Raw genomic sequence first — 14,327 nt, forward strand, 5'->3', positions numbered from 1 at the left:
TTTAACCATGAAGTTAAAGGTGTGATGTGATGGTCTGCTCTGGGCATTAACTAAAGTACATTTGTTGCCAGTTGTTAAATGTCCTGACATTCCGGACATTGAGAATGGAAGAATATCAAGGCTTTCTGCAGAGTCATGGGAATACGGAATGGTGGCCGAAGTTTCATGCCATGGCGACTACTCTTTGATCGGTGAACGCAAGCTTAGATGTGAAACTGATGGAAGTTGGAATCATCCCTTTCCAAAGTGCAAAGGTACTGACCTAAAAATGAAACCTAATTACCATTTTAAACATACTTAGTGTTTTGTTTTGTATTTCAGCATGCAGTCAGTTCTGCTTCCTTGATGGAAATATACAATGATTTTCCAGTGGGTGAAACGGGTCAGTTTTCTAGCACTATGTTCATCTTTTGGCTTGTTTAAAACGAATCCCCTAAAACAAGCTTCTGTTAATATTGGAGATCTGTCATAGTAAAACAGAACAGTCTAAACATGAGAGGTTGTGCAGATGCTGGAAATCCAGAGTAACGCACTCAAAATGGTGCTGGAACTCAGAAGGTGAGGCAGCATCTACGGAGAGGAACAATGAACACTTTGTTGTTTCTCTAATAGATCTCTAATATTAAAAGTACTTTATTTTCAAACAAAAGCAAATGCCAGCAACACAGGTGGCATCTGAACATCAGAATGGGAAAAGCTAGAGGTAAGCGGACTTCAATTGCAAGCATCAGGGGTGATGGGGAAGGGCTTTGGTTGGGCAGAATGTAAGTGATGTGCCGCTCTCCACAGCAGTTGCTCCCTCTGTGATTCCCTTGTCCATTCATCCCTTCCCAATAACTTCCCTCCTCACACTTATCCCTGTAAGCGGCCCACGTGCTACATCTGCCCATTCCAGGCCTCAAACAGTCCTTCCAGCTGAGTCCATACTTCACCTGTGAATGTATTAAGTTTGTCTACTGTATGAGTGCTCCTGATGTGGTCTCCTCTGAACTGGTGAGACCTGGCATAGACTGGGGACTGCTCTGTCGAGCACCTCTGCTCTATTTGCAAAAGGCAGGATTTCCCAGGGGGCCAGCCATTTTAATTCCAATTCCCATTCTGGCATATCAATCCATAGTTGTGTCTCATGCCACAATGAGGCCACTCTCAGGTTAGAGGAGCAACACCTCATATTCCTTCGAGGTAGCCTCCAACCTGATGGCATGAACATTGATTTCCCCAACTTCTGGCAATTTTTTCCTATCTCCTTACGCTACTGTTCTGCACTCTATCCCCTTACTACTTCTCACCTGCTAACGTCCACCCCCTGGTGTGGTTCCCACCTACCCCCCCCCCCCCCCCCATTTCCCTTTTCTCCCATGATCTTGTTCTCTCCTATCAGATTTCTTCTTCTTGAGTCATTTGTCTTTTCCACCAATCTGCTTCTATATCATATGGTCTTACATTAGTGGTGAAAAATGAGCATCTGATTGTCAGGGCAATACACTGAGTAGTTGAGGTGAAGATTGAAGAGAATAGAAGCAGGTTAGGTTTTTGGGAAAGGGCAGCATGTCCGTGAATGTGGAAGGGTGGCACTTCATCTCAGCCGCTCTGAGGACTGCCAGTGAGGTCCAGCAGCAGAGCACAAAGTTACAGTGGGCATTCTGCTTGAACGGTCTGCATCTGCATGAGATGCTGCTTTTTCATCTGTTTTAGTTTAGCAAAGTGTTTTTGTGCCTTTAAGTGCTTTGAATTTAAAATTAAAACTTTTCTTACTATTTTATTCATGTTATAAATGTTTTTTTAATGCATATGGATGCCTAAAAGCAACAAGTTCTTTATTTTACCAGATGTTAAATGTTCGCTTCCGGATTTTCCTGACAATGTCCGCATGGTATCGACATACAAACATACTTACAAATATCAGGATGAAGTCATTTTCCAGTGTGAAGAAGGTTATGCGATGGACGGCAATAGTGTCATTGTATGTGGAGAGGACAGCAATTTTTCATCCTCACCACCCAGCTGCACACAAAGTGAGTAAACATTTCCAAAAATAGTGGGTAAAACTGGATGAAAATTGAGAGGCAGTACGTGTTTTGGTGACTGTTTACCTCTTGCTCTTCACCCCTACAAACTTTAAAAAATTCAGCTTATGAGATTAAAGAGTAAAATGAATATAGGTTATGTTTCAAAATGAGACCTATCATTGCTTTTATATCACAGAAATGCGGATTGAAAACAAAATAACGCAGATGTCGGAAATTTAAAATACATGCTGCATCCGTGAAGAACTTTATCACTTGACAGTTCATTGAGGATTTGAGTTACAGAAGATTGAATAGGTTAGCACTTTATCCCCAGAATGTAGAAGAATGAAGGGAGATTTGATAGAGGTATACAAAATGATGACGGGTATTAATAGGGTACACTGAGGTTGTGTGAGGTTTTCCACTTTGGGAGAGCATGCAGAGGAGATTTTTCCAGATACTGCCTGGATTAGAGGACATCTGCTATAATGAGAGGTTGTACAAACTTGGGTTATTTATTTTTTTCTTTGGGCGGTGGAGGTTGAGTGACTGCCGTCCAGTGGCACTGACCTCACTCTAGAGAGGCTGGTCCTGGTTCACCTCTAACCCCTGGTCTGATCAGCCCTCAATCCCCTGTAATTTGCCTACCAGGAGCACATTGGAGTCGATAGTGCTGTTGTAGAAGAAAGGACCCTACAGAAAATCCTGGCAATTCTGGACAATGTTTCTCATCCTCTGCATGCCACTTTGGTTAAACAGAGGAGAAATTTTAGTAATAGACTAAGACAACTGCGCTGCTCCAAGGAGCACTGTATGAGCTAATTCCCCTCAGCCATTAGGCTTTATAATGAATCAATGGTGTGGCACTCTGCCACCAATCAGCAAAGGCATGGTGACTGAGGGAGAGGAGTGGACGTACGGTGCCAAGGCGAATTATTCTTGCAATGAGGGCCATACGTTGACTGGTCAAGAGACCATTCACTACACGGAAACCGGGACCTGGAGTCACTGCCCTCCAATCTGTACAGGTGATCATCAAGGCTTTGTACGGTAAGGAAAGTCTCTGTAGCATACCTGGACCAACCCCACTGTGGGACTCCACACTAATCCCATTTGTTGACATTAGGCCTGAATTTCTTGGGCCTGCCTGATCCCAGCATTTATCAAAATTGCACCGGACAGGATAGTTTTTTTGTGGCGGGGGTGGGGGGGGGGGGGAGTAGGGCAGCGGATGTTGTCTACATGGATTTTAGTAAGGTGTTTTAACAAAGCCCCTCATGGGAGATTAATCCAGAAGATTAGTAGGGTCGGCGGCGCATTCAGAACTAGTTTGTTCACAGAAGACAAAGGGTAGTGTTTGAAGGGACTTATTTGAATGGAGTTCCGCAGGGATCTGTGGTGGGACCCTTACTCTTCGTGATTTTTATAAATGACCTGGATGAGGAAGTGGAGGGATGGGTTGGTAAGTTTACTGATGACACAAAGATTTACTAATGATGACACAACTGACCTATAGAACATCTTTAGCATCTCACTACAGAGATTGAATGATGCCAACCTTCTAAGGAAGTACAGTCGACTCTGTGCCTTCCTGCACAAGGCGTCTGTGTTGGCAGTCCAGTCTAGCTTCTCGTCTAACTGTACTCCCAGATACTTGTAGGTCTTAACCTGCTCCACACATTCTCCATTAATGATCACTGGCTCCATATGAGGCCTAGATCTCCTAAAGTCCACCACCATCTCCTTGGTCTTGGTGATATTGAGACGCAGGTAGTTTGAGTTGCACCATATCACAAAGTCCTGTATCAGTTTCCTATACTCTTCCTCCTGTCCATTCCTGACACACACCCCACTATGGCCGTGTCATCAGCGAACTTCTGCACATGGCAGGACTCCGAATTATATTGGAAGTCTGATGTGTACAGGGTGAACAGGACCGGAGAGAGCACGGTCCCCTGCGGCGCCCCTGTGCTGCTGACCACCGTGTCAGACCTACAGTCTCCCAACCGCACATACTGAGGTCTATCTGTCAGGTAGTCCACTATCCAATCCACCATGTGAGAGTCTACTCCCATCTCCGTTAGTTTGTGCCTTAAGATCTTGGGCTGGATGGTGTTAAAGGCACTAGAGAAGTCCAGGAATGTAATCCTCACAGCACCACTGACCCCATCTAGGTGAGAGAGGGATTTGTGCAGCAAATACGTGATAGCATCCTCCACTCCCACCTTCTCCTTATACGCAAACTGAAGAGGATCCCCGGCCTGGGAGCTTAGTACATAGTACATTAGTACATAGAGCTTAGAAAAATAGAGGGCTATGGGTAAGCCTAGTAATTTCTAAGGTAGCGACATGATCAGCACAACTTTGTGGGCCAAAGGGCCTGTACTATGCTGTAGGTTTTCTATGTTTCTATATAACTAGATGGGCTGAAGGGCCTGTTTGTGTCTATGACCCTGACGCAATACTGTGTATGGTTTAGATGAGGGAAGTGGAGGAACGATTGCAACGTGTTGTACCAAAATTAGTTGTTAAGAGTTGGAGTTTGCCTATTTCCTCCCCTTGTCATCTGTGCAGGTTTACATGCACATCCCCCAGTTCCCATGCAAAATGGAAGTGAAATTGTCGGCCATAGTTGGAGTGGTGGAGGAGCAGACATGAGCAACTGCAGGTTCAGTCCTGTTCCTACTATAGTGTCCTGGCTATGAAGAACTATTGATAAGTGAGTGGCCAAAGATCTGATCAATGGAGTGAGTTATGCTTTTATGTTTACTTTCAAATAAAATATGATTAATTTGGATTTGGAGAATGAAAGAAAGTTACCAACTTGATTTGAGTTTTTTGACAAGGTGATGAGGGTAGGGCAGTGGATGTTGACTACGTGCATTTTAGTAAGGTGTTTGACAAAGTCTTTCACGGGAGCTAATCCAGAATAAGATGCATGGGATTTGCGGCGAACTGGCTGTTAGAATTCAGAACTGCCTTGTACGTAAAAGACGGTAGTGGTTGAGCTGGGCGTCTGTAATTAAAGAATCTCTGCAGGAATCTCGGCTGCTTGTGATGTATGGAAATGACATGGATGAAAATGTAAATGGGAGGGTTAGTAAATTTGCATCTGGTACCATATTTGGAGTGTGGATAGTGTAGAAGACTGTGATAGACTGATATAGACTAGTTACGGATATGGGCTGTGAAATGCCCTATGGAGTATAACCCAGATAAATGTGAGGTGTTGTATCTCGGTAGGGCAAATGCAAGGAGACAGTACAGGGCAAGGTCCTTAACAGTGTTGCTGAGCAGAGAGAACTTGGGATCCATGTTCATTGCTCCTTGAAAGTGGCTACACAGGTCAATGAGGTGGTTAAGAAGGTTTAGGGAACACTTGCTTTTATTACCCAAGGCATTGAGTTCAAAAATCGGGAGATCATGTTGTAATTTTATAAAACTCTGGTAGGCCATGTCTGGAGTGTTGTGTACAGGACAGGTTGCCCCACTATTGAAAGTATGTTGAGGCTTTGGAGAGGGTTCAGAAGAGGTTCACCAGGATGCTGTCTGGTTTTCAGGGCATATGCTATCATAAGAGTCTGGATAAACTTGTGTTGTTTTCTCTGCAGTGGCAGAGGCTGAGGGGATATTTGATTATGAGAGACATAGAGTGGACTGAGAGCATCTCTTTCCAGAGTTGAAATGTCTAATTCCAGAGGGCATGCACTGAAGATGAAATGGGGTAGGTTCAAAGGGGATGTGAGGGGTAAGTTTTTTTACTCAAAGAATGGTGGATGCCTGGAATGTGCTGCTGGGTGTGGTGGTAGAGGTAAATACATTTGAGTCTTTTAAGAGATGTTTAGAATGGCACATGGATGTAAGGAAGATGGAGGGATATGGACATGATGTAGGTAGAAGGGATTAATGTTCAGGGGGTTTTGATTTGTTTTTTAGCTGGTTCAACACAAAATTTTGGGCCAAATGGCCTATTCCTGTGCTGTGCTGTACTGTTCTGTGCTCTATATTTTGAGTGTTTCTTCTGATGTGTCCAATAACTCTGAAACTTAAATAATCATGATGTAATAAGGATATAACAAGCAGGATTGACAAAGAACTGGTGGATGTTGTGTGCTTGGATTTTCAGAAGGCCTTTGATAAGGTGCCACGTATGAGGCTGTTGATAAGAGTATGGTATCACAGGAAAGGTACCAGAATGGATAGAGCATTGGCTGGTTGTCAAGAAACAAAGAGTGGGAATGAAGGGTACCTTTTCTGATGGGCTGTTGGTGACTAGTGGTGTTCCGCAGGGGTCAGTGTGGGGACCACTTCTTTTTACATTTTATGTTAGTGATATGGATGACAGAATTGATGGCTCTTAGGCCAAGTTTGCTTACAATAAGAAGGTAGGTGGAGGGCAGGTAGTACTGAGGAAGCAGGAGGCTGCAGAAGGACTTGGACAGATTAGAAGAATGGCAGACAGAATGCTGTGTCAGGAAATGTATGGTCATGCACTTTGGTAGTAGGAACAAAAGCGCAGACTATTTTCTAAGCAGACAGAAAATTCAAAAATCTGTAAAGGACAAGGGACTTGGGAGTCCTTGGGCATAAATTGCTAAAGGTTTAATTTGCAGGTTGAGTTGGTGGTGAGGACTGCAAAAGCAATGGCAGTAGCATTCATTTCAAGAGGACTAGAATAGAAAATCAAGGAATTAATGCTGAGGCACTGGTGAGGTCTCACTTGGATTACAACAGCTATTTTGGGCTCCTTATCTAAATAAGAACATTGGCGAGCGGATGTGGAGAGGATGTTTCCCATAGTGGGGAACTCCAGGACAGAGGGCACAGACTCAGAATAGAGGCACGTCTATTTAGAACAGGCATGAGCAGGAATTTCTTTAGCCAGCAGGTGTTAAATCCATGCAATTTGTTGCCATAGGTGGCAGTGCAGATCAGGTGATTGGGTGTGTTTAAAGTGGTGGTTGATAGAAATGGCAGATGGAATTCAGTGTCTGAAAGTATATGGTCATGCACTTTGCTAGAAGGAATAAAAGTGTAGACTATTTTCTAAACAGGGAGAAAATTCAAAAAATCCAAGGTGCAAAGGGACAGGATTTCCTCAAAGTAATCTTCCTGATTGAGTCAGTGGTAAGGGAGGCAAATGCAATGTTAGCATACATTTTGAATGGACTAGAATATAAAAACAAGGATGTAATGCTGTGGCAAAAATAGACAAAAGAACACCAGAAAGGAATGTAGGAGATGTAAAATGCAGGGCAGCAGGACGTTCTCTGCAGGCCTGTCTGGACATGGTCTCTACGCCTTGTGTCTACATGTCAGGGTGACTGGGTTCTGACAAAGTGTCATAGATCTGAAATGTCAGCTATAGTTCTCTTCCCACTGATGCTGCACTTGTTGTTTTTATTTTAGATTTCCAGCTTCTGCAGTTTTTTGTATTTTTCACTTTACTGTGTTTTTTGACTGCTATTATGTTAACTTCAATATTATTCCTTTACAGCTTCAAAACGCTCTCATCTATATCTAATAATACTTGGTAAGTCAAAAAATTGGATAATTGATGCTTTTATCTTGTGTATAATTTTATTGACAGCAATAAACATGCACTAATATTTACAGAAAATGATGACAGTTGAAATCCTTTAAGGGCGTAAATAAGAGTTTTCTTTGTGAAGAGGGCAACAGTGGTAATTGAGCAACACACACAAAATGCTGGGGGAACTCAGCAGGTCAGACAGCATTGATGGAGAGGAGTAAATAGTTGGACACTTTGAGCCAAGACCCTTCATTAGGACTGGAAAGGAAGATACCAGAGTAAAAGGTAGGGAGGAGTGGAAGGCAGGCATGCTAGAAGATGACAGGTAAAGCCAGGTGAGTGGGAAAGGTAAAATGATGGAGAGGGAGGGATCTGATAGGAGAGGAGAGTTGAAGGGAAGGAGAAGGAGCACTGGGGGAGGTGAAGGGCAGGTGAGAAGAGGTAAGCGACCAATTGGGGAGTGACATGGGAGTGGTAAACGAGAGTATTTTTGGATCGAGGGCTCCGGTGATAAATGAGAATATTTTATTCTGATGAGGGATTCAGTGGTAAGTTCAGTATTCATTTTCCATCCATGAATGCCGCTGAAGGTCAGGTCCAGTGTCCACCCATGAATACTGGGGCTGAAGATGTCCTGTCCTGTGTCAGAGGTGTGTGTATGTGCATGGCAGATGCGGAGGGTGGTGACGAACAGGGTGTCGCTCACTGTTGCTTGCTGTGTTCTGTGTTCGTCTGCTGAGCATTGTTAGCGTAATCTGTTGACGTCGAAATGTATGGCACCTCTTATTGACGACCCTTAGCACATCCTCGGGTGTGTTGGTTATTCACACAAGTGACATGTTTCACTGTACGTTTCAATTTATGCCCGATAAATAAAACTGAATCAGACATCTGACCTGCTGGTATTTGTGTGGTGGAAGTGCTGCCACTTACTGCACTTGGGGAGGGGGCATACCGGGACTGAAACCCAGCCATGAAGAAGGACTGGTGATAATATTTCTTGGTTAGGATGGAGTGGGTGTGGGAGGGGAACTCTCAAAACCACTGCCTTTGTCCTGCTAAGTGGCAGAGATGGCGGGTTTGGAGTTGCTGTCTAATATCCCAGGTGAGAAATTGCCAGACATGTTGCACTAAGCACTGCAGTCATGTGGCGATGGGGGGGGGGGGGGGGGTGGAATGGATTGTAGGGTGTGCAAGTCCTGGCATAATTTACTTATTATTATTTATGGTTTTATATTGCTATATTTCTACACCATTCTTGGTTGGTGCGACTGTAACGAAACCCAATTTCCCTCGGGATCAATAAAGTATGTCTGTCTGTCTGTCTGGGTCTATACGTTACAATTTACATTCCTATATAATATGAGGATCTCAGGAATCAGAATCAGGTTTATTATCACCGGCAAGTGATGTGAAATTTGTTAACTTAGCTGTAGTAATCAATGCAATACATAATATAAAAGAAAAAAGCACAAAATAAAATAATAATAAATAAGTAAGTAAATCATTTACAATGTATGTGTATTGAATAGATTAAAAATTGTGCAAAAATCAGAAATACTATATCTTAAAAAAAAGTGAGGTGGTGTTTTCGGGTTCAATGTCCATTTAGGAATCAGATGGAGGAGGAGAAGAAGCTATTCCTTCAGGCTTTTGTACCTCTACCTGATGGTAACAATGGGAAAAGGGCATGCCCTTTGTGCTAGAGGTACTTAACGATGGACACTGCCTTTCTGACAAACCGCTCCCTAAAGATGTCCTGGGTACATTGTACCCAAGAAGGAGCTGACTAAATTTCCAACCTTCTGCAGCTTCTTTCGGTCCTGTGCAGTAGCCCCCTCCCCCCACCAGACAGTGATGCAGCCTGTCAGAATGTTCTCCACAGTACATCTATAGAAATTTTTGAGTGTATTTGTTGATGTACCAAATCTCTTCACACTCCCAATGAAGTATAGCTGCTGTCTTGCCTTCTTTATAACTACATATGTTGGGACCAGGTTAGATCCTCAGAGATCTTGATGCCCAGGAACTTGAAGCTGCTCACTCTCTCCACTTCTGATCCCTCTATGAGGATTGGTATGTGTTTCTTCATCTTACCCTTCTGGAAGTCCACAATCAACTTTTTCGTCTTACTGAGTGCCAGGTTGTTGCTGCGGCACCATTCCACTAGTTGGCCCATTCCACTGTACGCCCTGTCGTCACCACCTGAGATTCTCCCAACAATGGATGTATCATCAACATATTTATAGATGGCATTTGAGCTATGCCTAGCCACACAGTCATGGGTATATAGAGAGTAGAGCAGTGGGCTAAGCATTCACCCCTGAGGTGCACCAGTGTTGATCATCAGTGAGGAGGAGATGTTGTCACCAATCTGCACAGATTGTGGTCTTCCAGTTAGGAAGTTGAGGATCCAATTGCAGAGGGAGGTACAAACTCCCAGGTTCTTTAACTTCTCAATCAGGATTGTGGGAATGATAGTATTATATGCTGAGCAAAAGTCAATGAACAGAATCCTGACATAGGTGTTTGCATTGTCCAGGTGGTCTAAAGCTGTGTGAAGAGTCATTTAGATTGCACGTGCCGTTGACCTATTTTGACAAAAGGAAAACTGCAATGCGTCCAGCTCCTTGCTGAGGCAGGAGTTCAGTCTAATCATGACCAGCCTCTCAAAGCATTTCATCACTGCAGATGTGAGTGCTACTGGGCGTAAGTCATTAAGGCAGCTCACATTATTTTTCATCGGCACTGGTATAATAGTTGCCTTTTTGAAGCAAGTGGGAACTTCCGCCCTTAGCAGTCAGAGGTTGAATCCTCCTGCCATTTGGTTGGCACAGGTTTTCAGAGCCTTACCAGGTATTCCATCAGGACCTCCTGTCAAGTTCAGAGCTCTCTGAGAGTGGCTGTGCAGGTTGGTAGGATGGTTAAGAAAGCACATGAACATGCTTGCCTTTATTAGTCGAGGCATTCAGTTCAAAAGTCAGTAAGTTATTTTGCAACTTCGGAAACCTAGTTAGGCCGCCTCTGGAATATTGCATACAGTTCTGGACACCCGATTATAGGAAAGATGTCGAGGTTTAGGAGGGGGCAGAAGAGATTTACCAGGATGCTGCTTGGACTAGAAGGTTTGAGCTGAAGTGAGAGGTTGGGCAAGCTTGGGCTGTTTTGTTTGAGGTGGTGGAGGTTGAAGGGGAGATCAGATAGAGGTTTATAAGGTTATGAGAGGCATAGACAGAGTAGACAGTATCTTTTTCCCTGGGATGAAACGCCTGATACCAGAGGGCATACTTTTAAGACGAGAGGGGTAAATTTTAAAGGAGATGTGAGAGGCAAGTCTTTTACACAAGATTTTTGTTGGCTGCCTTTGGTGGTGGTGGAGGCAGACACATTAGGAATTTAGGTAAGCACATGAATGTGAAGAAATTGTGGTATATAGTTATTGTGTATGCAGTAGGGATTAGTTAGATTACTAATTTATTTGTTTCAGCACAAAATTGTGGGCCAAAGGGCCTGTTCTCTGTTCTATACTCAAAATATGGCCTAACCGTAAGTTTTAGACAGGTGAAACATGACCTTTTTTCTACTCAAATGACTCAACAGCTGAAGGTAAGCATGCCACATGCTGCCTTCACCACCCTGTCCCCTTGCGTTGCCACTTTTGGGAGCTGTGGATTTTGAGGAGTACAACTGCAAAGTCCTGTGATATAATTGGAAGAGAGCATATGGCATTCTTGCCTTCATCGATAGAGGCATTATGTACAAGATCTGGGATATCATGTTACAGCTATACGGGGATGTTGGTGAGATCACACCTGGAGTATTGTGTGCAGTTTTAGTCGCCCTACCATAGGAAAGATGTGATTAACCTAGAGAAGGTGAAGGAAATATTTGCAAGTGTGTGTTCCATGAACTGAAGAAGTTCAGTAATAAGGAGACACTGGATAGGCTGGGACTGTTTTCCCTGGAGAAGATGGGCAGAAATTTATAAAATCAAGAGGCACGTAGATAGGGTCCCAATTTATATTGACGAGTCTAAAACTAGAGGACATAGCTTTATGATGAAAGGAGAAAGTTTTCAAGGGGACCCGAGAGGCAACTTTTATACACAGAGGCCTGTGGGTGTATGGGCTGAACTGCTAGAGGATTATACCTGACTGAGGCAGCTACAATTACCTTTGAACATCTGCATACATGATAGGTTTATATTGCTATGGGCCTCACTTTGGCAAATGGGATTAGCTGAGGTTGGCACTTTGTTCGGCACAGACAGGTGGGGCTGAGGATCCGTTTCTGTGTCGTATAGCGATTGCAATAAGATTCATGGACAAGGCACTTTGGCTAATGTGGTTAACAAGAGAAATCGGTGGTTCTCCTTCAAGCAAAGAGAAAGGAGAGTTATGATTTGTTGTCAGACTTGGCAGAAGCTCTAATTTACCTCTCATAGCTACTGAGGTGAGAGTTGAATTGTTTGTCCAAGTCTTTACTGATAGTGCCAATCTAACATTGTGTTTAATCTTCTTTTATACAGTAGTTATTATTCCTATAATCGGGATAGTAATATGGAAAAGACATGACATATCTAGAATGTAAGTAGTGTTTTATATTCATTTTCAATTTATTTTGTAGATGCTGAATTCTATTTCATGCCCTAATTTCTCCACAATCCACTCTTTTTAATGATTCAATCTTCTGCTGAAAATTCCATTGAGAAAGGAGAATTGGATCTGGGAGTCTGAACCTGTTTTGACATTTGAAAAATCTTTAAATTGATGTGATTGTCCCCACGTTGTTGTGCACACTGCTCAGTATAACAGGACATCTTGCACATGTGATTAACTTCCTTAAGCTATGATGGAACCTTGTGTTCTTCCATCATTTGACATATTAAAGCTCAGTGCCATCACCCTCTTGATTCTCTACAGGGCCAAAGTCAACCCTGGCTACAATGTTCAGTGTCCTTAGACAGTGAATTGTACTGTGGGCGTGCAAGCCACTCCCCTCTCTTTGTGTAAAGTGACCCCATTTGAAAAAGGAGTAGTTGGAGAATATCTTCTGCAGGAAATGAGGCTCCTAACATCCAAAACTGTTCATGATGGACATGGGCATATTCGGAGATTGAGACTCTGCAGTCCTCTTGAGTAAAGACTTTCATTTGGGTTATCTGCCACTCTCTGGGTTAAACATTTTCCCTGCTGAATTACCTTCCCTTTGAGTCTATAGCCCTGGGTTACATCTAACATGGGCACAGGAACAAACCCTCCCGTTTACTACAATGTCCATGTTCTTTCTTTTCCTGCATGTTCATGTGCCAATCTAGAGCCTCTTGATGGCCTCCACCGTATTCACCTCACCTCCATTCCAGGCCCGTACCGACTATCTGGGTAGTAAAAAAAATTGTCCCCTGAACATGTCCTTTCCCCTTGTCCCTTCTCACTTTAAAAGTATGCCCTCTAGTATTACAGCTGTTGACTCTGACTGAAAGATACTGTTTTATCTTTTCTATCTATGCTTCTTTTTATAACGCTCTATGAGATCTCCCCTCACCCATGCTGCTCCAGAGAAAACAAGCAAAGTTTATCCAAACTCTCCTTATAGCACATGCCCTCTAATCCAGGCTGCATCCTGGTGAGCCTCTTTTGCACCCTCTCCAAAGCCTCGACATCTATAATGGGACGACCAGAAATGAATGCAATACTCCGGATGCAGCCTTATGAGTTCAATAAGGCTGCAACATAACTTCCTGATTCCATTCCTTGATTAATAAAAACAAGCTTGCTGTGTGCTTTCCTCATCACTATGAATCTGTGTAGCCACTTTCAGGGAGTTATGAACTTAATATCCCTCTACTCCTCAATAATGGCCTTGCCATTATTAAATGTAAACTATTCTTTACATTTAATCTCCCAAGGGAAGACACTTTACATTTTCCGGCTATTTCTCTGCCCATATCCACAGCTGATCTATATCTCACTATATCATTTGATAATCTTCTACACTGTCCACACAACCAATCTTCAAATCATTTGCAAACTTACATACCCATCTGTGTTTTCATCCAGCTCATATCCAAGAACATTCATACATACACACTTTAATTGATGGTTTTTTACTATTATTATTTATTTCTGCTGCAAAGTCAACAAATTTCACAATATATGCCAGTGATATTCTGATTCTGAAAGAGCCTCTCATAAGGGACCTTGTGCAAACTTCTTCATGTGCCTTGCGCATTACACGCTTGGGCGATCATGGCTCTCCACAGCAAACGATCCCTTGCAGCTTCAATGATATCTTGCACACTTAGATCTGTTAGTTCTTTCACAGTGTCCATATATTTTCTTCTTTGTCTTCCTCTTCTGCGTTTCCCAGGCATACGGCCTTGTAATGTAAAGCATTCTGTTTCTCCCTTTCTGATAACATGGCCCAGGAATTTAAGTTTCCTCTCATTTAATGTTCTAATTAAATATCTTTTCGTATGGGCATGTTGGAGTACTGTCTCATTAGTTACCCTATCTTTATATGATATTTTCATCATTCTTCTAAGAAACCACATTTCTGTTGCTTCTAAGTGTCTTTTGAGTTCTCCTATTATAGGCATTGCTTCAGAAGCATACAGCAAGATTGACCAGATGGAACATTTTAGTAGCCTAAGCCTTGTTGTCAAAGAAATGTGTCTGTTGGTAAAAATGTGCAAACACCTTACCAAACTCCACTTAAATAGCATCCACAATTCTACCTTCATCAATCACTCTTGTTATCTCCTCAAAAACCCTATCAAGACCTTG

General features: G+C 42.9%; 1 protein-coding gene across 4 annotated transcripts in view; it reads left to right on the forward strand.

The window, feature by feature from the left end:
* LOC140717381 (C4b-binding protein alpha chain-like) overlaps nucleotides 1-14,327 on the forward strand; it is a 58,919-nt gene that overhangs the window by 38,467 nt on the left and 6,125 nt on the right. Inside the window, exons 10-14 of one of the 4 annotated variants that reach the window (XM_073030907.1) lie at nucleotides 72-254; nucleotides 1,830-2,015; nucleotides 4,584-4,756; nucleotides 7,507-7,542; nucleotides 12,071-12,128. In XM_073030907.1, the coding sequence (XP_072887008.1) occupies nucleotides 72-254; nucleotides 1,830-2,015; nucleotides 4,584-4,714 (500 nt within the window). In that variant the 3' untranslated portion in view covers nucleotides 4,715-4,756; nucleotides 7,507-7,542; nucleotides 12,071-12,128. The remainder of the gene's footprint in view (nucleotides 1-71; nucleotides 255-1,829; nucleotides 2,016-4,583; nucleotides 4,757-7,506; nucleotides 7,543-12,070; nucleotides 12,129-14,327) is intronic. The other 3 variants (XM_073030908.1, XM_073030909.1, XM_073030910.1) reach the window with 3 other exon arrangements.

This window comes from Hemitrygon akajei, chromosome 27 (assembly GCF_048418815.1).
Source record: "Hemitrygon akajei chromosome 27, sHemAka1.3, whole genome shotgun sequence".
NCBI lineage: Eukaryota > Metazoa > Chordata > Chondrichthyes > Myliobatiformes > Dasyatidae > Hemitrygon > Hemitrygon akajei.